The sequence below is a fragment of the Stegastes partitus genome, unplaced genomic scaffold (genome assembly GCF_000690725.1).
Source record: "Stegastes partitus isolate 25-593 unplaced genomic scaffold, Stegastes_partitus-1.0.2 Scaffold1135, whole genome shotgun sequence".
Classification (NCBI taxonomy): Eukaryota; Metazoa; Chordata; class Actinopteri; family Pomacentridae; genus Stegastes; species Stegastes partitus.
Window position 1 is genome coordinate 18,227 of NW_007578866.1, and position 24,576 is coordinate 42,802.

Sequence of the window (24,576 nt, forward strand, 5' to 3'; positions counted from 1 at the left end):
AGGATTTTTTGTAATTCCTGTTTGGATGTACTAGAACAGAATCTTCTACGTGTATAAAACAGCCATTTTCAACACATTAAAATGAAGCTTTTAGTAGATTAAGGGTTCACTCCAGGCAAAAATGTGGAATTTGTTGTTTTCAGTTTCGGGCTGTCTCTGTTGAACACACATTGATTTTGTGAGGAAGTCTGTTTACACACAAACGCTGTGTTTCCGAGCCACATGCACAGAAAGTCTGCAGACGCACTAAGTTGCATCGCTGTCTTGAGCCTCCTGCAGTGAGAACCTTGGCTGATGCCTCAAGGTGAACGCTATAAATTCAATTTATTTCTCCTTAGCTGCTCTGTTCTCTGTTTTATCTCCCTCCCCAGCCCCAAACCTCTCCCTGCACCCCCTTCCGCCGTCCCTCCCTTCATTCCTGCCGTCCCTCCTTCGCTCCATCCTTCACTCTGGAATTCCTTCCTTCCATCCATCCCATCCTCCTTTTTCATCCCTCATCCCCACCTTCCTTTGCATCCTTCCTTCTTTACATTTTTCCTTCCAGTTGCATCTCCTCTTTCGAAGCCTACATCTGTCTGGAAATGTCATTATCACTTGATTTCTGTCTGGCAGGCTGCATTTCTCACTTTCTCTGTCTGTGTCTTCACTTGTTGTCACTACATGCTGAAGCTAATCAATGATGTGCGGAGCTGTGAGTGTGTGTTTGTGTGTGTGTGTAGTCAAAGATCCTATTTCAACAGTCAATTCAACGACAACTCTGCTTTTTACAGCCACTAACAGCAGTATTGCACGTGTAAAAGCTTCACACAGACACACACACACACACACACACACACACACACACTCTACGTCAGCTATTCCATCACTAACAATAGAAGTACAAGTTGCCTTCAGAAAGAACCCCACACACATATACACACAGAGTCACTTACAAAACTAGACGAGACAGCATGATTGCTTAGAAGCTTTCACTCCCAGAGGAATGCTGGGAGATGTACACACACACACACACACACACACACACACACACACGCACACACACACACGGACAAAAATACATCCTCCCACACAAATGCATGTACACATGCTTATGGCAGCGCACCAAACACGCAGACGAGCGCTTTGATCCTCTCAGACAGCAATGAGATTAATCCACAACCAGAGTGTGCCAAAGCAAGGCTGTGTATATGTGCGTGTGTGTGTGTGTGTGTGTGTTGTGTGACAGACATGTTGAGTGCTTAGTATGACAAAAAGGGCCATGCGGTTTTGACACTTAGTCTTACAAGCTCAAATCAGGGCACGTCGCCTTTCTGCCTTCGCTCTCTTCTCTCCGTTTTTCTTGCGCTCTCCGTGTTTGCCTTTTTCGCCCTTTTGTCTTTTACTCCGGTTCTCTTCCTCCGTCCTTTTTGATTTTTTTTTCCCCCCCTCTCCCTTGCGAGAGACACGAGCGAGCGATTGGAATCAGTACAACAGAAGCAATAAAAGATGTGCTGCAGTTAGAAGTTGTATTTAAATAACAGGGTTCTCTGAAGCCTCGCAAGCTAGTGATCTTCAGCTGAATATACAACAAAGAAAAAGAGAAAGTTTCCTTTTATGGCGCTGACTCTTCTGTCATAATGGGTGTATTGTTATTGCAGTATTTTATGTGCAATCGACACATGGAGTGCAGATTTCTTGCACTAGTTAAGTTTGAATTGAACTGAAATTAGAAATGAAAAATAGGGGTATTTAAAAGAATTACAGGAGGAAAGAACAAAAGTGAGAAGAGAGATCAGAACCAAAAGAAACAAGTGGAGAGGAGAAAAAAAAGAACAGATAAAGGAAAAAAGGATGCGGCAAAACCTAAACTCGCCTGTTTTCCTCAGCTGATTACAGGTTGTGCATGCCAGGCCATCAAACAGATCATTAAACAGCAATTAAAGAGGGACAGAGAGCGATGAAGAGGGAAACATATCAAAAAGCAGAAAACAAAACATGCATTTTTTTTTTTTCAAAGCCGCTGATTGTATGTTGTATGCGCCAGGCGATTATGTTTCTATTCTGGAAATAATAAAACTGTAGTGGACAGGCAGGCAGAGGAGAACAGAACAGGCTAGTGACAGATTTGTGATTGGTTTGTTTAACATTTCTCTGAAAAGAAAGACGGAGACATTTAGCAATAAAGACTTTCAATGGAGCGACAAATTGACAAAGTATAACCTGATGGTGCTGACGTCAACAGTGTAATGACAGTTATAAATTAATGCAGCAACTATAATGTAAGGATGCTGTTTCCTTTTTGAGACTTTTTTTTTTTTCCTCCTTAATGGGAAAGTTGGCTCACAGTGAGGCATTCAGGTCAGTGGATACGCGCAGGAAATGAGGAAACTGAGCACATAAAGTTACAAGTTAAATGGAACAATGGGAATAGAAACTGTAGAATTTCTGTCAAACTTCACAAGTTTGGCTGATGTTTAGTCAATCACTGGATTTTTTTTGCTTTGTTTCCAGCATAGCACGGTTAGCGGCTAGATAATAGACCATGAAAATGAAACGAAACGTAGCACCACACAAATGTAAAAACTTCATGTTAGACACCCGGTTCTGACATTATCAGCGCATATAATTCCAACACGTATCGGCCAGCGGGGATCTCCTCCACTTTCTAGCAGGATCAGCGTTATTATCAGCAACTATAAATCCAAGCTGCATGTGATGTCACCTATTGATTTGTAGACTGCAGTTTTGTAGCATCAAGTTTAGAATTTGACCGCCACCATCTTATCTTTTGAAACCAGATAACGGGAGAGGGGATCCGAGTGACCACTTGAGGACACTATACACAGCGATACGATAGCGACCTGTCTGTGACAGAGTAGTCCTGCCCTACCCTGCGCTATCGGCTATTTTACTCTAAATGGGACCATAATTTATAAAACAAACGCCCTACTCTATTTAAAAAGTCTGGAAACTAGCAATTAAGACGATAGACTCATTAGGAAAATGTTTACTAAAGCAACAAAACTGGGAAGAAGCAGGGTCATATTCTCATAGACTTCAATACAATCTGACTCATTTTTGCAACCAGAGGAGTCGCCCCCTGCTGGCTATTAGAAAGAATGCAAGGTCAAGGGGCTTCTGCATTCTATTCACTTTTCAGACCCAAGAAACTATGTCCATCTTTGGTTACAGCGTAGTGGGCCTTTACTTTGTTATAATGCTGGTGAGAACCCTGTCTTCCATTCTGATCATTTATAAACATAAAATAAAATGTATGAAATGGATACCAAGTGGTAAACTGCCTGAAAATGCAAGTAAATAGAGTGGAAAACCAGCAAGTGAAAGCAAAAGTCAAACAAGACTGAAAATTAGTACGATAGAAATGATCATACAAGGGATTTGAACCAAAATCTTCTGGCCTTTTCTTAGTCATTGTGAGTGTAAAATTGTGGCTCCACTGCCACAACATGATGTGATAAAAGAGCACTGTTACATTAAGTGGTAACAGCTTACTGAGCCTACTAGCTAGCATAAAGTAAAACTGGACGTCAGTGGAATAAAAATTAGAAAATAATAACTAAATTCATTACTGGAGAGGTATAGTATGTTAAAAAGAATAGCAGTTTTCACTGTGAAGTATTGACTTGCCACATTTGCAAAGTAGCACGGCAGGTTTTGCTTCTGTGTGCGTTTAAGTGCAGTCCTAGACGGATGTAAACTGAAGTGTTAACTCCTCATCTAGAAGTTATATATACTTGACTTTACTGACATTTATTTCCTGCGGTTTAAGAGGCTGCTTGTTGCTTGAAAGGTCAGTAAATTATACCAACGCACCCACTCCCAACAGCATGGTTTTAAAAATGGTTGCCAGCAAATTACGTAATTGTGATTCATTGTAAATAGGCAAAAGTCTTGTGTATGATGCTTTGGATTGGATTGGCTTGAGGTAGCTATGTCGGACAAGAAACCCATTTTATCTGGACACGGTTATATTCCAGGATTCTCATACATTTAATTTGACATGTGATGGTTTAAGACCATTAAACTGAAGAGGTGTCCTGCGGTGTTTAGCACCAGGATGCTGGCAGCTTATCCTTTAGATCCTGTGGGTGGAACCTCAGTGGATTGTGTTTGTTCCGGTGCATTCTTCAGATACTCCATTGAGTTGGTTTGGGAAAGTTTGGAGTCCAGGTCAACACACTGAGCTCTTGGCCCTTGAGTGGTTCCTGAGCAGCTTTTGCAACGTTGCGTGGTGCATCGTCCTCCTGAGGATACCTCTGCCGTCTGGGTGGGCTGTTATCATTCAGCCGTCTGCTCGGTCTGCAGCAGCGTTTAGGTGGGTGGTATTTGTCACGGTAACATCCACATGAATGCTGTGACCCAAGGTTTCCCAGCAGAACATTGGCCCGTAACAAAATGATCAATGTTTTTCACTTCACCTGTCATCAGTCAGATGCTGTGGCTGATCGGTGTATCGTTGAAAATATACCGTTTGCTTTATCGCACCTTTGGGAGTCACAGGTGTCCATTACTGTCACAGGTTAGTGTTACAGGAGCGAGTCTGCGCTGACAGATTGTAAGCAGATGTCTTGGTCTCAGTAGCAGAGCGTAGAAATGGATTTACTGTAAAGAACCACAGTAAAGACAAAGCTGCATCTTTAGTCACACTTCTTAGTTTGTGTATGTGTGTGTGTGTGTGTGTGTGTGTGTGTGTGTGTGTGTGTGTGTGTGTGTGTGTGTGTGTGTGTGTGTGGTCCCGCCGAAAGAGCAAACTCCCGCGGACCGTGGATAATGCATTTTTACACTTTTTCTTATTAGTCACAGTGTGTGTTTTTAAACGCGTCTGAGCGACAGGCAAAAAGAAAGAGGTGAGGGAGCGAGAGAGAAGTTTTTCTGGAGAAAAAAGGGGAGCGAGAAAAAGGGGAAATGTGTCAAGAACAGATCCTCATTCTGTCATGCAGTAGTCCCACCTGCCCTCCTCTCCCTCTCGCTCTCTCTCCCCCTCTCACCGCCTTTGTCTCTCTACCTCCCTTCCCCGCTACGCCTCTCCTCCGTCTCCCCCCCCAACCCCTTCACGTCTCTTTGATTTGTTTTCCCTCCAAATCCTCCAGTTATTTTATTCCCTTCCCTGTCAATGCTGCTGTTTCTGAGTGTGTGTGTGTGTGTGTGTGTAAGCCTTCTCGCCATCTTTTTTTTTTTTTTAAGCCTCTCTGATGTACAACAGCTCCTTGAGGGGAGCTTTTCTCTCCCTCTCAAACACTCAAACACACACACACACACTCAGTTATCCTATGCACCAGCTTTAACCTATTTCCCTAACACTTCCCTCTGACGGTCTCTCGTCCCATCTCCTCTCTCTATACTAAATCATTCATGTCCAGTGTCTCTGACCCACTTCCATTATAGTTTAAGACACAGACATGCACAGCTCTCAAAAAGATCTCGCCAAAAATCCCGCTGTTCTCAGTGTGCTATTATACATCGGGGCTACTTTAATCTGCGCAGTGTCACTCAGAGATTAAAAAAAAAACAAAGTTTCTACCACATCAGGACCTGGCTGGGATGCTGACAGTATGCAAATCAGTTCTTTTTCCAGCCTTTTTATAGTTTTTTAAAGTTTCCAGATCAGTAAACACATTTTGGATTTTGGCAGCGAATGAAAGCGCTCTTAACTGTATAATCATTTTATCATTATTCTGCCTTTTAAACATACCATTACCTCTTTGATGTGTTCAGCGTTTTTGTGGGGTAGGTGTCGATCATTTTCTCAAATAACCTCTGTTATAATCTGGCAAAGCGAAAACTTTGTGTTGGCGCTTTTGCCGGCGAGAGTAAATAGTTTACCATAAAGCAAAGATTTATTGACTGTCTCCGCTTTGATGCTGGGCACATGGCAGGCCAGCACTAACAAACGTTTCATAAAACCTGCTCTGATGTGTGTGTGTGCTCACTGCGTTTTCCTCGTGTGAGGTTAGAAACCAGAGTGTGTGAGCTTGAGAAGAACTGAGGGTAAAGTGGAGCAAAGGCTTACTTTTAAGGTGCTATTCGCGCCGCTTCAGGTATAAATTTTGTTGTACATCATATTTAATGTATTGTGTGAGAGAGAGACGGAGACGGTTCGAAGCAGATGAGAATAGATAGGAGGTTCGCTGCTCGCTGGTTGTCTGCCGCAGGACAGGAGCTGTCAGCTGGGAGAGAAATACTACTCTGCAGAAACTAGTGTGTGTGTGTGTGTGTGATATGTGTGTGTGTGGGTGTGTGTGTGTGCATGTGTGTGTTAGTGTGTGTGTGTGTGACATAAACAGAGGAACAGACAGAAGGAGGAATTAGAAATGGATTTAATTTTACATCCTCACATGCAAGTAAATTATGCACAGTCATGAACACCGAAGCCAGTCGTAGAGATACTAGTGCGTGTGTGTGTGTGTGTGTGTGTGTGTGTGTGGGTGTGTGTGTGGGTGTGTGTGTGTGTGTGTGTGTGTGTGTGTGGTCTCCCACCTGAAAGCCACCTGCTTATCAGGCAATAAAAAAAAAAAAAAACACTGACAGAAACAAGGCGAAAAAGCAAAACATAAAGAAAGAAAGGAAACACACAGATTTCTTAAGTCCGTGTCTCAATGCTGCTTCTTTATGTGTGTGTGTTTGTGTGTTCGCCTCCAGGCAGTTTTAGCCACCTCTGAAAGCCAGCTGTACCCTCCTGTATCCCCCTCATCTCCCCTTTGCTCTCTCCTCTCTTTAAAATCACACTCTTTTTTTTTTCCATTTAACTCCAAGCAGCCGTTCTTTCTCTTTTTCCGTCACCCTCCTTCTTTTTCTTCTAGCACACACAACAGCAAAGGCATTGGACCGGATTCTCGATAAGGAGTTAGTGCCGCGTTCATACAGCTATATGATGAATTTCAAAATTTGACTCCTTTACGTTTCATTTGTTCATTCAAATTCAACGTTATAAGTAAAAGCCTAAATCTGTGTTTCTAATGGTGGACAACTTGGTGTGTTTTTTTTATCAGCTGCTCGATGTAGTACATCAAGTTTAGACACTTTAGCCAGATTTCACATTAGTAAAAGTTAGTGGAAACAACAGCATTTGAAAAAGAACACATTTTAACAAAATATTTTTTTGCATACTGGGTGATGTAAACGCTGTGCTCTGGCCCAACAACATATTTGGCACCTTGATTTATTTACAGAGCTTTAAAATCTTGTTCCCAAGTCTTACAAAACACTGCTCAGTATGCTGGCGTCTGATTAGCCTCCTAATGCTCAGTGTGTTGCTACCAGACTTTGCTCATCATGTTTCCTTGTCACACTGATAATAACAGCTCTAAGTCCTGTGTCATATTTTTGGATTGAGTCTCTCTAAAGCACTGCACTACATCTCACCTCTCAGGACGGTCATCAGGGTGCTTCGGTTTCGCAGCAGTTCAAAATTGACACACCCAACGTGGGGCTCAAACCCACGACCCGGAGATTAAGAGTCTCATGCTCTACCGACTGAGCTAGCCGGGCTATATGTGGTCTTAAGAAAGGGTCCAATGTGGCCGTCAACATAATGCCATGTGGGCCTGTATGTAAACAACACTGATTGGTTGATTCAAGAGTGAAATTTTAAAATATGTCCATAGAAGATAAATACTTTGCCACTGAAGGAATCATGGCTAGAAAATCAAAATGTTGTTAAAAATGCAATTTCTTGTATGTTATAACTTGTTTTGACCAACCACCTATCCCACACGGTGCTATGACCATTGAAAGTTTACCTACTAAGCACTTTTTAAAGATATCTTCAGTGTATTATCACAAAACACAAAAGCTGTCCAGGGCACCAATGCTTGTTTCTAACACTCTATTTCATAGACATTTAACTGGTGCAGTTTTGCTATTGATACCAAAATATATGCCATGGTTTTGTTTCTCAAAATCAGTTATCGAAAAAATCATGGAGAGCATAAATGAGATTTTGGCTTCAGACCATGACGCCAGGAGTGGCTGTAAACTTGATTTTCACCATTACTACTCAAATGTGTTTTTCAGCCCGGAAAATTTAAAGTGTATATTCCCTTTACATATGAAGTTATGAGGACCCAGAAATGCTACAAAAAAATAAGGCAAGCGTACACCTTTGATGCACGTTTATGTACTTGAACACCTGTAACTGCTTTGGTAAAGTTAACATACATTTAAAATCAGCTGACTCTGGGGGGGTGAAGCTGGAGGCTCTGATTGACTTTTCATGAATGACCATCAAACAAACAAATCCCCATCAAACCAGTGTTGCTGTTTTTAGTAAATCTACCTGTTGACTTTCAGTAAAACAAAAGCACCTAATTCATTTTGTTGATGATTTCTCACACACGTGTCATTTCCTTAATCTTCCAATCAAGCCACCCTGAAGTGCTGTGCACACATCTGACAGCGTAGCGCAGGGCGAACCCAGTGTCCTTTAGCTGCTGCATAATTTCAACAATTACGAAGGTTCATCTGAGTTCGTGGGGACTGGAATAGACTTGATTTGTTTTGTTTTTCTGTTTTTGAAACTCATTCAGTCTGCTTTTGTTTAAAGAAAATCAAAGCGCATAGCGCTGACGGTTATAGTGATTATGCTGTATAATTATCACATTTTTCTAAATCCCCTGTCGTCAGCTAAGTGAATTTGCTGATTTCAATTACCTCAAAACTCCCTCATTTCTCAACATTGGTCAATGAGGGCGGAGTAGGTTTTGATTTAAAAAAAACTTTTCCCAAAGTCTAGGTATCAATAAGAAGTCTTGAATATGGTTCCGTGCATGTGGAGGAAAGCCTCCCTTCACAGAACTGAGGTCGAGCTTGACACGCACCACATACTACAGGGTTAAAGAGTAAACTCTGGCATCCTCCTGTGTAACCAGAGCAGACAGTGTCACAGAAAACAATGGAGAGCTGTTTTGTTCAGTCGGAAACAGAGAGCAGAGAAAGGGGATTATTTCTAAAATAGCTCCATGTTTGTCTTAGCCCGAGACTGGCCAATGTCACACTGGGCTGAATCGACTTCACACACACACACACCCTGGGACACACATGAATGCACGGACAAAAGCCTCGGATGCATGCAGACGAGCCGCGAACATGCACACACGCAAAATACACATGACTGCATCCTTATAAGCGCACATACGGCTGTCACTTGGACGCACAGTAGATTGCAGAAAAGTGCGACGGCATGAAAGAGATAATGCACGGGAGGCCTCTTTGGTGTGTGTGCAAGAAATATGTGAGTGATCTAAAACCAGGCATTAGTGTTGCTGATAAAGTGAGGGGCCTTAAGTGGTTTTAGGAAGGAGAGAGCCCCCCTGTGTATGTGTGTGTGTGTGTTGGGGTTGGGGTCAGCCGCCTGGTGCGTTTGTGTATATCTGCTTACTGTCTGCCCTGTCGCCACGGCGATGACATCATGGCACACGACCGCCGAACGACGGAAAGAATTCCTCCCATCTTCTGCACAGACGGAGAGGCAGAGAGATAGAACGAGTGACGAAGGACGAGAGGGAGGCGGGGAGAGGAAAGAGAACGAGTGGGTGAGAGATACCGATAGAGGAAAAAAGGTGAGATAGGAGCTGGAAGTGAGCAGGAAGTGGGATGAGAGCGTAAATGTAGATGGAAACTTGTTAAATTTTGAATAACCTGTGAAATGTTCATATAAATACCTGACTGCTTTACTGCACACCGCCTGTAGGAAACGTTTCGCAGCCTCTTGCCAATTTTTGTCTTTTCAATAACACTTGAGAAAGTCAGCGCACCGAAAGAGATTTTACGTTTTCAACGTCCCAGTGTTGCCTGATCATTACACCGGTAGTGCAATATTCCTGACGATCTGCATAAAGCACCAGGCAACATGAAAAACTGCACTGCGCCCTGTTTAGCGAGGTGTTGGGTATGTATTCATATTGGAGATTATAGTTTAATTTTCACTTTTATGACTGTAACCACAATCTTTTCCTTTCCCTAACCATTAACTTTCCCTAACCAGTTCCTCTTGCCCAGTTGCCATGGGAAAATATTGTAGCAAAATACATTTTTGCCATTAATGGTAATAAGAGGTTTTGCAGAGCTGTCAAATATCAAAGCTCTTGTATGGTAATGGGGATTTTTTGGGGGGAAAGATGCAGTCCAGGCATGAATTTACAGGTTTATCAGATGTCAAAACACTTTGCAGAAGTTAATAATCCCCATTCAACAGGATTTTAAAGGCTTTTACAGCTCTGGAAACCTATCACAGCAGCAGTCACTTTATCCCCTTTCTCACTTGTTGTGAGGTAAACGGTAGACCTGCTCCATTCGCATTATGAAATAATCCCAAATCTGGCCTTGTGCATTTTTGACTTGCCAGTTCAGCATGTTCCTCGATGATGGCAGTGTACTGCCTGTGACAAATGTTGATTCGGGTTCAACTTTTTGCTCTGTAATCCTACATTTTCCACCCTTCCACATTAGCTGTGCCAACACAGTGACTGCACTGAATAGCTGACAAGTTTTGGTGATGCATTTCACTCTATCAACACAGAACCCTAAGACAGATATATAGAAACACACCACTGCACACAGAGATAAGTAGTCTCTGGGATGCTCAGTGCAAAATTATCACAGCGTTTAAGACAAAAGATGTTGCCAAAATAAGAAAGTATGTGAGCGCTAACCTTTTTAACAACCTATTATTCTTCAGTTACTGTTAGTAGACCTTCCTTTATCCTGCTTTGTTCCTCATATTGCTGCTGAAAGGAAAGACTTGAAAGGCGAGTTACAGATCTGAGGCTGCATATCCACTGGGAACCGTTCCTCCTCTCAGTGCTGGCTCCATTTTCTTTGTTATTTTCAGCGATAAGGACACATTGCCAGCAGTGCTGAGAGCACACTATGTTTTAAGTGCCCTCTGACAGTAGAATTTTCTAAAGATTTAGCAAAAGAGTGCTGCACTTAAACAGTTTTTTTTTTTAATGATTACATAGCAACAGCAGTAGCCACAACCTGCACTTGTCATAAGCATGTGTTTAGCTTTGCAAGCTGAGAGGGCCAAGCAGAGAGCGCTCGAAGTGTGTGTGTGTGTGTGTGTGTGTGTCAGACAGAGATGAAGGCAGAGCCACAGAGAGGCCCAGAATGAGACGAGTGCATCTGGAATAAATATCATTTTATCACCAGGGGTTTATAAGCCGCTTGTGCTGGCAGGTAACTCTCAGATATGGTATAAAACTAGACGCACTGTTAGCTTTAACAAGAGTAATGTTCCATTAGCCTCTCTACATGCATGTGAGTCAGAGTGTGTGTGTACCTGTGTTTGTACAAAAAATAAATCGGAAAGACTGTGACACTGTTCCAGTGTCTCATAGTCTGGACTGAAGCAATGAAGTCCATGTGCTTGTGTTTGTTTAAAAGGTATGTAACTGATCAACACACAGATGAAGAATTAGACCGCTCCCTGCCAATAACCAGGAGCTAATTGAAAAAGCATCCATTTTATTTAACCAATCTGTCGACGACCTTTCTTCTTCTCATTGTCGTTTTTTGCATGCAACCTGAAATGCATTTCAGCTACCACATCCTCAAACATTTGCATCCAATTCTGGGTCAGTGTCTTGACCCTTTTTGTTCTTTGTTTTGATATTTCCTCATTTCATTAATAATTTTATTAATGTCAGACATCAAAAAATCTTGTAGCTGCTTTGTTTTAGACTAAATTAAATACCAATGCACTTAGAAGTTTGGCTGATTTTGCTTAAACAAAAAACAATATTTAGTGATTATTTTATATTCTATATTCAGTAAGTTATCAATAAGTGTATTGTCTTGGTATTGGTACAAATCTAAGGTATTTTATTTGTATAATTAAAGAAACTCAAATGATACCCAACATTAGCTTGTAGCGTGAGATCTTAATCGCCTTCTGTCAGCAACTCTTCAACACTCCATTTCACACCTTTCTCACTATAATCACGAGAACAAACATTTGACTGCATTTAAGTTTAATTAATCTTATGTGCACTATTTGTCAACATATATCATTTATCATCAGTGGTATGAGAGGAATGTAAAGATGTATGTTGTTACATCAAAACATCTTTAATATCTTGAAATATTTGACCTATATTCATAAATGGGAATGTCTTTCACTGATAAGTTTGTGTCTGAAAGTGACCAGTTTGCTCATCCATGCACGACCCCTTGACAGGTTTGCTGCAGCTCAGATGCATGATGGGACATTTGTACACTGACAGATTGGTCAGTGAGGTTGACCAAAAAATCTGTGAGTCTTCACACAGTCCAAACATATAATCTGTCTTCATTTAGATGCTCTCATCACTGCATTCCTCGCTGCACCGCTGTATCTGTGTGTGTGCATGTGTGTGTGTGTGTGTGTGTGTGTGTGTGTGTGTGTGTGTGTGAGATAGAGAGAAGAATGTAATTGTGTGTTGAGAAAGAAAAAAAAAAGCAAAGATGAATGGAATGTAAAAAATGTAAATGAAACATACCTCTGTCTGCATCAGAGTGGATTTCTGGCTGCATCTGGATAATTGTATGTCTGTGTGTGTTTATGTATGTATATTTGTGAGCTAAGATGCACCATGACATTATGACCACCCCTACCAAATATGTTGATCTTTACCATGCTTTCAAAAAAAGCCCACACCCGGCGAGGGATGGATTCTGTAAGACCTCTGAAGGTACCTTGTGGTATCTGGCACAAGTTGGAACTGTCATGGATCAGACTTGTTCCGGCACCCTTTGTTGGTTCAGGGTTTGTCCTTTCTAAGGCTACTGTCTGTAGGTGGTACTCACCACCAGGAATACCCCCACAAGGCTTAGCGTTTTCAAAACACTTTAACCCAGTCATCTGGCCATAACAATTTGGCCTTTGTCAAAGTTGCTTAGTTTTCTCCCACAGCCAACATGTTGACTGCTAGAGCCAGCTTTGGTAATATACTTCCTACGTGACTTTATCTGTAAATGGTCGTAACATTGTGGCACATCGGCGTATCTTCACACATGTCTGGGCATTTTTAGTCGTCTGCGTCATGATAATCCAAAGAGTTTCAGCAGAATGCAACTGAACTCTTTTTGGTTCTTGAAGATGTTTCACCTCTCATCCAAAAGGCTTCTTCAGTTCTTACTGACTAATGGGGAATGTCACAATCAAGTTGTTATCACTCCTGTTCCAATCAGAGTCATTTAATATTTAGCATCTGCCTATACCCGATGCCATTTTCCTTGTTAATACACACTGAAAATAAAGTAGATGAGTTGTAATACCTGGTTGCACCACCAGGTGGAGATTCCTACTGTATTATACTGTAGGGACCAAAGGACGTAGGCACTTCCATGTTGGCAAGCAGAGAGCATTGTAGGGTTTAGCTAGCAAAGGAGCACCATGACAAAGTTTTCTTTGAGGTTTTATAGCCTCAGACCAGTGCACAAGTGTTAAGTCATTCTCGGATGAATTAGAACAATAGTCTTGTATCCCAGCGTCATATGTATTAGCCATTTTTGCAGCTTGTTGTTACATCAGATGTAGACAGAGAACTGGTCTTAGCTTCCTGCCAAACACCAATCAAATAAAAATGGTCAGCACCAGTTTTTTTTCCTAAGATACAGGGCATCCCTAATTGTCACCCCCAAATCTCATGGCCAATGGTCCATTAAGGCTCAAGACTCAGTTGCCTCGAGGTGTGGATGATTGGGAAACTGCCGGATTAGGGATGACGGTGGTGAAACTTTCTGAGGAGGGAACTCAAAACTGCATTATAAGTACCCGATAAATGGTGTGGCAGACCTTCTTCTATGTTTAGAGATGGTTGTTGCAGTTTAACATTGATGTCTTACTTCAGTCCATTCTCAAACTGTCTGTCGTCTCTGCCCAGAATGTGAACATTGTGATCTAGAAACTGCAGCTTTGCCTTTTTGAAAGTCATTTTTGATATTTTACCTGATTGTGAAAATACTATATACTACATATTTGTAACAAGATTCAGATCGACAAAATGAAAATATATAATTTCTTTCATATCCAAGTTTGCATTTTTGTATGTGTTTACATGCATGTGTGTTTGTTTGTGGCCAATCACTGAGCCTTGTGGGATTGTGAAATAGCAGCAGTGATTTAGATTTTCAATGAAAACAGAGGTCATTCTGAGAATTCCCAACCTTGGGTGTCCTTGGATGCATCTCAGCCCAATCTGTGGCTGATGGGATGAATGGGATGTGGCTTGTTGCTTCTAAACCACATGGAATGCAATCTATCTATCAGCCTGACTATCCAGGCAGGGGAAGATAGACAGAGACAAGACGGCTGGAGACAGAAGCTGGAGAACAGGATACAAACATAGAATGAAAAGCATGTATGCTTTTGTGCGTGCACATAGTGACAAAGTGAATATGTTTTTTTTACCTATTTATTTGAACCTTATATCAAGTATGTGCTGTACTTTGTTGGAAGACAGGGGTCTCATGACTTGTTCATTAAACACCAAGTTGTTTGATTCACGTCACCAATCTGACGAAATACATTCAGCCGAAGTGTCCATTAACAGCACATTGACTGCCTGCTTGATCCTACAATGCAGCTGAAATGAATGACCATCCACATTATCAAAGTTTTTAACCGTGGTCATGTGTCTTGTCATTGTGTAATTATACCTGCAGAAAGAGTAAAGCACATGCTTTTTTATAAATCTAGCATGATTTTTATGCCATTTTTTTTGTCTTTGTTCGTGGCGAGATAAGAAACAAATAGAGAGAAATATGTGTTAAAGAGCTGCACCATAATCATACCGGGAACCTCTTGATTACATGCTGTGTATCGTTCTCACCATCAGGGAGCCCCATGGTTGTATGCAAAACTACGCCAATTTTATCCCCTTAAATCAGAATGTGGTGCACCAATTAAGAGGTGTTCCCTCTGGTTGTTGACAGACCATGGAATTAAAGGGTTGACTCACCCAAATTGGTATCTAGCCATGCACAGAGTTATGATTTTATTTGGTCAGATTTTAAGACAATCCATCTCCAAAAGTTCTGCATCCACCCAAAAACAAGGGAAAAGGCTGGAATTTTGTCTATGATTCACCTAAAGTTTTAAAATGGCATTGGCAAGACGGGATACTCCACAAACATTTTCAGCTTCAAGAAAGAAGTGATGATGTTAAGTTATTTAAATGTCATTCTTGATGAGTATGGGCACCACAGCCATAATTCTATTCACGTCCCTCTGAAGGTCCATTTCCACCAGTGTGTGGTTCCACACTTTCATAGTCCTACAGCCACAACTTTTCGGTGGGAAAAGCAGTATGAGTCAATCTCAGATCCTGGGAAAATACATTTAAGCAATTAGCTTGTCAAAATTATATTAAATTAAAAATGCAACAGTGTTTTTTTGGTGTGTTTTGGTACAAATGTATTTAGATGAAATTGATTAGGCTTCTAAAAATAATGAAAGTATTGCTAAATAAACCGACTTATTTTGACATTCGTGGTTATCCTCTATACAGGCAAGAAGCACTGCTGGCAGCCATAAGTGAGAAAGACGCCAACATCGCCCTGCTGGAGCTCTCCTCGTCCAAAAAGAAGAAAACCCAGGAAGAGGTGGCAGCTCTGAAAAGGGAGAAGGATAGTCTGGTTCAGCAGCTCAAACAGCAGGTAACACACTCAAACATTTACATTGAAGGGAACAGCAGGAAAACTTTTGGAACAGTTATTTAAAGATCCGGTATGATGTACATTCATTTTTTGTGTGTATTTTGTGGTTGATATAAACCTGAAGGTGTGAAGTAAAAGCTACAAGGACATTCAGAGATGATAGAAACTTTACAAACAAGGACTGTGGAGGTTACTGTGATTTCACTGTTGTGCGTCAGTGCAGCCTAAACTCAGTGTTTCTGTTTGTATTTGTTTGCTTCTCTCCTGCTCTCTGTGCTCACGTATCACTTTAATACAGCTGAATTCCCAATACGGCTGTTCTCATTTACATAATTTTCAGTTTCTGTTGCCGATTAAAACTACATGCTAGTCACTTCAGAGACATTTCCAAGCTGCTCCTGATTTTATAACCACACCATCGTCTAACACGTTCACCAGAAAAAGAAAGTTAGAAGCGATAAAAATACCTGGTGTCTCAAACTCATTCCTATCTCTGTCAGCTAATGTGCAGTCAACTGTGTTGCTCTGCGATGTCAATCACAGATGCAGAGAGAGTCTTCTTCCTACAGCAGCAGCTCAGTTGCATATAAAGCTACAGACACTAAAACAGACTATTTAGAACAAGACGAGAACCAGGAGTTATACAGTTATGGTGAAATGAAGCATCTCTGCCGTATTTCGAGCAGAAAAATTAAAGGATACATTCTGGGGAAAGACTTTCGGTGATTTGCTGAAAAGGGGAAAAATATGGGACCTTTAAATAAGCGAGAGGGAGCAGAGAGGCCAAATGACAGCAGAGGTGGCCAAGTGATGCACACACACACACACAAAATGAAGACAGAAGTGAAGTGAGGAACGTAGGAACCAAAATTGGAAAGAAGTAAATAAAAACACGGGTAGCGCAGGTGAGGTGGCAGTGATGAGCGGAGCAGAGAAAACAAGAGAAGCAGGGAGAAACTGAGTCCAGATGTGACCACAGCCCTCCAACCACGGAGGGTAAATTTAGGATTAACCTACCACTCCTACACTCACCACACACATATACACACACACAAACACACACCGAGGCCCGATCGCCGACAAATCTCAGCTGACAAGGCTTTTTTATGAACTTGTATTTATGTAAATGTTCTGTCCGCAGATATGCACACCGACACACACAAAACCATACACGTCACTCCGCTGGTATGTATGGACGAGTTCAAGCCCACTTTTGCACACACACACCGATATGTACACACTCACCCAGGCCAATAACAAGGATATAAACATGACCAAATGCCTCTGCGGTTCCACACAGAGGTCTATTCACACACACACACTCAGAGACACACACACACACACAGTTAAGGTTCTCGTGGGTCTAGTGAAATAACCAACCCCTTAGTGGATGAGCCTACTGGGAGTTTGGTGGGTTTCTTCTTCATCTGTCCAAATGTGGCACCGCTGTTACTAACTTGCTTAATAAAAGAGAAATGACCACACACAGCAACCCTTTCCTTCCCCCCCTCTTCACCTTCCTCGTCTTTATTTTCTTTGACACTCTCTAAGCCATCTAGCCTTCCCTATCTCAAACAATCTCTCTAATATTATACTAAGTGGATATTTGATTAGTTGCCAGTACACCAGAGCAAAAGACGTATCATTTACTCTAATCTGTTCATTTTTAACGCAAGCATTTACAGTAGTTTGTACTCTTACCAACCTTTAGTGCATGTAGGACACCTTAGCTTATGGAACAATCTGTTAAGCTCCCAACTCACGCAGCTGCATATATTTTTATTTCTGCACATGTGTGATCAACACTCTCACGCACACATCGCACGCCAGACACACTGACACAATTATGACACACAATAAATCACCACCAAGGAGAGATTGTACAGCTTTATATTCACGTTTTTTTTTTCCTCCCCTCCTTGATTTTAACTAAACTCCTTTTTGATGGTAATAATGGAATTTTCTTCCTTAAAACCGCTTGAATAGACACAATGTAACAAGGCTTTTGTGGCGAAAAAAAAAATAGAATATTTCCAGTTATTGAATATTGCCAAGAATCCACTTAATGGATGGAAGAAGCTCAAAAGGATTCCACGAGATAGGCTTCGTACAGAAAAAGGAAAAATCAGTGCGCCCAAAGAGTGTTTGAATTGGTGTTTAAGAGCGAAGAGAGTAGCTGTGTCAAATGAAGTCATTGTAACAAGCATCACTCTTCTCTCTCTTCCTTCCTCGTCTGCCTCTCCGTTCTATTTGAAGTCATTTATGACACCTCGGGGTCTCGAAGGTGGTTACCGACAACACAGAGACTCCACTGTCTGCTGCTGCCAGAGCCTGTGTGTGTGCACGCAGTTTTTATACCAATCGTGGTCTCTTTCTCCCGTTTCTCTCTGTAGTGTCATAATTTTCAGTCCCTCAGTGATGGATCACAGCCGAGACTTCCTCCGTATTCCTGCGTGTGTGTGTGTTTGCAGTGTTACCATCAAGTAAGCTGATACTTGTGTAGTATGTTCTTCGGGATGATATACGCGCACAGTGTGTCGCCGATAATCTAGCGGACAGATGGACGGAGAAAGTTGCAGTGTGAAATTACAAGCGAGTGTAAATCAGTGATGAAGTGCATGATTTGCTACTCACTACCCCCTCTTTGCAGTCTCTTGAAGCGGTTCACTTGTTTCTGTGTCACAAACAGTCCACACCAGAGTTTTTTGAAGTTTCTCTGGAGTGTTTTATGGCGACCACTGCTCATCCGTCGACTCGGAGGTCAGTGTTTTTTGATGGCGCGCTCAAATGCTTCCTCGCGTCTGGTCTGAATTTGTGTTCAGATGCTGCGGTAACCTGTGCTTGCACCGCTATCGTACCGTGCTACAGAGGGGATTAGATTCAGGCGATCACATTCAAGTGTGTAAATCAGGCTGAAAACTGATTCGGATGAACTTGGAAGAGACGGCCGCATTTAACCCTCTGAATGCCAAGCAGTTTCTGGGTGGTTTTTATTTCCTCATGACACATTTTTACTCACTGTGGACTCATTCTTGTCTGCAATATAAAGTCCTGCACCTCTATAGAAAAAGCACAACATTGCTAGACATAGAGCGAACTCAAAAATGTATTTTGTGCAGTATAACAAACCGATAATGTCATAAATCATAGAAATAGAGAAAACAGGTGCCCCGGGAGCTCAACAGAATGTGCAGGCATGTCCTCCCCCACTCTTCTCCCAAACTTTCTGTCTCTCTTCACTAAACTCTGGAATAAAGGCATTAAAAGACCAAAAAAAATAACATGTAAAAAAAATAAAATAAAATAAATACAGACAGCTGAAATTGTTTGATCATGTATTTTACAAAAAAATGTAGAAGTCTGAAATGACCATGTGCAACAACATGTGTTACCAATACTGGAAAAAAAGGTGACTCTATGTACTATAGTGTTCTACTTTTGACATTTTTCATTTGTTTCCATTCTTGTTTGATATGTGCACAGTGTAAACACAGCCTGCAGTTCAGTTGAAAGCTTTGTGAAATAAAAAATCAATAAAAAATCTTGATTCTAGGCTTGTACGGCACGTTACATATGATTAGTTCGAGGATCGTCAGAAAGTTGAAAATCCAACAGTTCTTTCTGCTTATACAGTTTCTGACTCTGATAAAGGGTGTGTTCTTGGTGATTTAAAAAAACAGGACATGCCCTTCAAACCTGCCAGTCGGTTTTGGGATTCAGAGGGTTAACTCGACAAAGTGCAAGTACTCTAGGGCTGTTGGTAGACATGTAAAATTACTTGGCCCCATATGATGACTTTTTCAGACAGAAGCTGACTTAAATATTGGTTTCATTTTCAAACATCTGAAAACCTCTGTCAAATCTTGCATCAGACTTTACAGAAAGAACCGTTTCAGTGCATCAGTGTGGTATTTTTCTATGCACCGAGCACTGATGACCCGACCAAGATAGCAGCATTTAGTCAGATCAGACGTGAGTGAACACGAGTGAGAAAAGATTTGTATTTGAGGTGCTTACGTAGCACACATAAAAACACACCTGTGCGTGTTAAAGAATATGCGTCCCTGAAAGCGTTTCCTGCATGTCGGCCTCTGACCCTCAGCTGTGGGAGGCTGTAGATCAGGAGACCTCAGCTCTCTTCACTCTCTTCTCTCTCCAGTCATTCTCACAGTCTCCTTCCTCCTCAGTCGAAGCTTTGCTTTCTTCAGCAGCATTATGGAGAGACTAAAGAGAGAGAATGGGGAGGGAGCGTGTGAAAGCAAAGAGAAGAGCGAGTGATTGTAATATTTTATGAAATGGAACGAGAGAGAAAGAAGTGGAGGAAGGTGAGGAATATACCACCATCTGTCCCTGGAAAGACACACATGTGTTTAACATTTACAGGTTAGGGATGCATGTGTGTGGTTATGACCTCGCTCCACACCTGTGAGCCTCTAAAATGGGCATTTTTAAGACTTTGGCTCCTCGTATCAGTGCCTTTGAGTGGCTTTGTTAGGTAATGGTGGTTTATTTTCTACATATTTGCTTAGATGGTATTTTTCCTAAACCTATAACAGACCTGCACGATATGGAAAAGATGAACCGAAACTACTAGGGATCAAAACATGGCTTTGAAAACCAGAAGTCAAAACCTTCAGTCACTTCAGGACACGTCTTAAAATTAACTAGAAATCTCCTTGAATTCATCGGTGAACTAAAAACATCCTGAATATAACACAATCGCTGACAGTGTTTTCTTAGAGTTCATAATCGTACGAATTTTATTATTTGTTTCTCTCTTTCCACACTTAACTGTTCATCATGACTTGTTTGTGATCATCTTGACCTCTCTTGTTACCGGCAAGTGAAAAAATGTGGGTCTAATCGAATTTATTCCTCCGTCGAGACGTATCACAATGAAATAATTCCCCGTAACGCCCAACTCATTTCATTATCATTTATGATTTTTCCACTTATCAACAATTTTCCTTACTGGATAGAGAAATAGAAAAACCTAATTTCTTATCGTGATGAAATAGTTCTTGTCCAATCATGACTCAGCGACTTTTCATTATTGATAATTGCACAGATATCTACAAAGGTTCCTCTTTCACCACGAGAGAGAAAGATGAAACAATAATCTAATCTAATGTTCCCCAGAGCCTTATCACAATGAAATAATTTTCTCCCAAGCATGACTCAGCAGTTCCTCCCTCACTTCACTCCGCGTTCATTTGTTTCTCATTCAGCCCATTGCCAGCGGGTTACAGCGGAGGTGGGGGGATGAAGGAGGGAGGTGTGAGGGAGGAGGAGTGAAATAATGGTGTGATGATTAGATTAAGTGAGAAAGAGAGAGCTGGCACCGAAACAAGTGAGCTGAGGTCAGCATTCCTGACAATTAGAGAAAGAGGGAAAATGTAAAGAAAGGCCAGTGAGGAAATGAGGACACCTCCTCTACCTCCTCTTTATTCGTGGCTTACCTCCTACTTCCTCCTTCTTGTCTCAAATGAATATTTAAATTTTTCTGCCATTTTGTTCTCATGATTGTCCATCACTTCACTCGACAAAGAGCTTTACTGAAAAGGGAAAGATAGCTCGTTGGGCTAACGAACTTGCTCCTTAACAGTCAGTTGCTTGTTCGCTAACATAACAATGAGGTCATGTGGTTCATTCAAAGCAGGTACTGTATTCGTACAACCGACTCCTCTCAAATAACTGTCTGAAACTGTGTGTCCTATTTGCGGAGCAGTTTACGCTCCAATAAAAATGGTTAATTGAAACTGGAGAGCGACACAAATAGCAAATTAGCAGCTTCTTGTATTTGAAACAGTTCGGACTCAAGACAGCTTGCTGTTGGAGCATCATGTGGCCCTTTTACACAGACATCACGCTACAGTGCTGCTAAGAAGAGGCCTCTTCGCCTGCCATTATTTTGCTTGTTTAAGGCCAAATCATGCTTTCCGAATTTTGTCATTCACCCAAATCCACAAATTTGTGAAAATTATTGACCGCACGGACCGTCTGCACACCAAGAACACCAACTGTGCATGTGCTAGGAAAAGAAGTGTTGCTTATAACAAATGTTTTACATGGAGGACGCAGTGTTCAAGGAGATTCTCGGCCATCCACGCCTTTAAAATCCACGGTTAACAAAGTTGTAGTGACGTGTACCTCGCCGCTGCTGGACTTTGGAGATGCTTTGATTTGAGCGTGCTTTCCATTGACATCAATCAGTGGGAAGTTCTAAATTCTTCAGAAATCTTGTGCTTTGTCCAAATACTGTGGCTTCATGTTGCATGCGGATATTTTAGAGTTAAAAGCTGTAATCAGATGTGTAAGACAACAGCGTCTGTGTCTTGTCTGGCCTGTCATACAGATGTCGGTTCAGCTCTTCAGCCATGTTTCCACATAACTGTCAAGTGGATTTTAGGTGAACTGTAAAAATGTTGCGCTAATTTAGAAGAAATTAAATGTAATGTTGGCTTTTTTTGGACTTACTAAACTAGGCGACGTGATGTCATCTCCATACATATGTGAAAGGGGCCAAACTTTTTAAAAGCTGAAATTTACCATCAATTTTCACAAGCAATTTACTTCAGCATTGATTAGGCTTCAGGTTGAAATATGAGTACTTGGACCAATGGCATTTTCCTGTTCGTATTTCCTTTCAGAGTCCAAACTTTTGTTATAGGTATGTTTCAGAGGTCAGAAAGATTGTTGAAATCATTAAAAAAGTGGAAAGGGCAAGAAGAACAGAAGGGCCAAGCAAGGAAAAACATGATCTAAAACTTGGCCGAAATGAACTAAAAGAACAAAAGAACAAAAGTGAATCAGACAGAAAGCAATGAGTAGAGGGGTGTAGAGGGAACGATATAAAAATGAGGACATATGCCTGAGAGGAGGGGGAGAAAGAATTATTCACGGATACAAGGGTAAGTTAAGGAGCTCAAAGGTCAAGGGGGAGAAGAGGAGAGAGAGCGAGGAAAAAATAAAATACAGCGCCTGTTGAAGAGAGAAGAGACTTAAAGTCAATGTAAAATAAGCTCAGATCATTAAAGACAGAGGGAGTAGGAGAGACAAATGAGCAGTGTTTGGTACTTAGGTAGAGAGACTTAATCATCGAAAGTACTGTGCATGAGAGAGCTGAGGGATAAAGACAGGAAGAAGGGAAAGGGAGGAACTGGGGATTATTTAGATACAGAAAGCTCTAAGATGAGGAGAAAGAGAGGACGGGACAAAGGCAGATAAAGTGCGCTTGCAGAAGGGGTAGGAAGCTTTGGAAAGAAAATGCTAAAAAGATCAGAAATCAGGCGCCCTCTCGACACAGCTTATCCTCTTCTTAACTCTCTCCTCCTTTGTTGTTTCTTTCTTTCTCTCACGTCTGAATCTGTCTCTTTCGTAAATTTTCAGAGAGGCTAATTTGTTCTGTTTTTCAATTGTTATGTGTCTTTTAAAAAACAGTGCGGGCATCACGCAAAAACCAAACACATGGGAGGGTAATAGGAAATGGCTGGCGAGTGTCACCGATTGGCTGTATGTACGGTACTGTATGTAGCCCGGCTAGCTCAGTCGGTAGAGCATGAGACTCTTAATCTCAGGGTCGTGGGTTCGAGCCCCACGTTGGGCGCAGCTGTTTTAGACTGTGAAATATAAAGTCATTGACATCTGTCACATGTCAGGGTATTTGTCATATGTAACTGTCCTCTATTCAACACCTGAATGCAAAAATGTCAGTCTTGAGCAGGTGCTATTAGTGTTTAAGCTAACTGTGAGCAGGTTTTATGTGTTAACTTTTTTCTACTTTCACGTTGCCTGGCTAGTTATCTCAGGATCGTGGGTTTGAGACTCATGTTGGACAACTGATTGAAACGTGACAAACATTGTAGCAGTCGAACCAGCTCTGACAGTACATCAGTGTACTGAATACTGCAGTTCTTAATGAAGCTATTAGTCATTCAAAACAAGCATAGTTAATTAGTACAAAACAGTTGTTTGCCAGTCACTAAGAAACCTCAAAGAAGAAAAGGAAACCAGCAGAACTTTGGTCATCTACGAGAGAAAAATGGAGATAAGTCATCATGAGTCATTTTCAGTTGGGAAATTCTAATTATTTTGTGTCAGCTAGTATTGGCTATGTCCTGCAAGACAACAAAATACAGAAACAGCTGATCGGTCAGTTGGGTTAAACTGGGTGTGAACAATGTGTTGTAGGCTGCACGTAGGCGAGTGTGTTCATGGGTAACTTCTCTTTTGTTCTTGTCGGTAGTGCATCTGTGATTGTTTACATTTTTGTTGTAAACCCAACGAGGGTAGGGAGTTCTGTTCTAAATGGACGTTTTTCGGTGTTTGTTAGCAGCCCGGCTAGCTCAGTCGGTAGAGCATGAGACTCTTAATCTCAGGGTCGTGGGTTCGAGCCCCACGTTGGGCGCTGAGCTTTTACATTGCGATGAACTTGGCTGCATCGTCTGATGACCATCAAGAGAGACAAGATCAATGCTTCAAGGGCATGCTTAACAACCGTGCAGGTGATTTAATGTCATCCTCTGTCGTTTTACTCAGAGTTTCATAAAACATCTAGCATTGAGTGTGAAAATGTCTGTCAGAAGTGGGATTTGAACCCACGCCTCCATTTGGAGACCAGAAATCCCATTTACTCAGGAAGGAGTCCATCCTTAAGTCTGGCGCCTTAGACCACTCGGCCATCCTGACAAGTGCACATTGCGTTTCTTCTGAGTTGTTTCATGTAGCCGTTATTATATTATTCTTGTATTATATATATTGCCTTACTGGGTGTGAACAATGTACCGAAGGCTGGATGCAGGCAAGCGTGGGCATGAGTCTTTTTATGTGGAATTGTGTGTTCAAATCTCTTTTCAACATTGAGTTTAAAATTCTTGCGCCCAACGTGGGGCTCGAACCCACGACCCTGAGATTAAGAGTCTCATGCTCTACCGACTGAGC

The 24,576-nt window shown here is 41.6% G+C and overlaps 1 protein-coding gene and 5 non-coding genes across 6 annotated transcripts in view; 3 read left to right on the top strand and 3 right to left on the bottom strand.

Moving 5' to 3' along the window:
* The window catches only part of LOC103368250 (ELKS/Rab6-interacting/CAST family member 1-like), a gene marked incomplete at its 5' end in the record, with an annotated part of 79,016 nt that overhangs the window by 17,713 nt on the left and 36,727 nt on the right, over positions 1-24,576 (top strand). Inside the window, one exon of the mRNA XM_008296559.1 lies at positions 15,489-15,636. Within this exon, the coding sequence (XP_008294781.1) occupies positions 15,489-15,636 (148 nt within the window). The remainder of the gene's footprint in view (positions 1-15,488; positions 15,637-24,576) is intronic.
* Positions 7,416-7,488, bottom strand: trnak-cuu (transfer RNA lysine (anticodon CUU)). Its single transcript has one exon. It is a non-coding gene; the product is annotated as a tRNA-Lys (tRNA).
* On the top strand, positions 23,170-23,242 carry trnak-cuu (transfer RNA lysine (anticodon CUU)). The gene has a single exon. It is a non-coding gene; the product is annotated as a tRNA-Lys (tRNA).
* Positions 23,971-24,043, top strand: trnak-cuu (transfer RNA lysine (anticodon CUU)). Its single transcript has one exon. It is a non-coding gene; the product is annotated as a tRNA-Lys (tRNA).
* trnal-uaa (transfer RNA leucine (anticodon UAA)) lies at positions 24,213-24,324 on the bottom strand. The gene is made up of 2 exons: positions 24,287-24,324; positions 24,213-24,258 (listed from the first exon to the last, which is right to left on the bottom strand). It is a non-coding gene; the product is annotated as a tRNA-Leu (tRNA).
* Positions 24,513-24,576, bottom strand: trnak-cuu (transfer RNA lysine (anticodon CUU)). Its single transcript has one exon. It is a non-coding gene; the product is annotated as a tRNA-Lys (tRNA).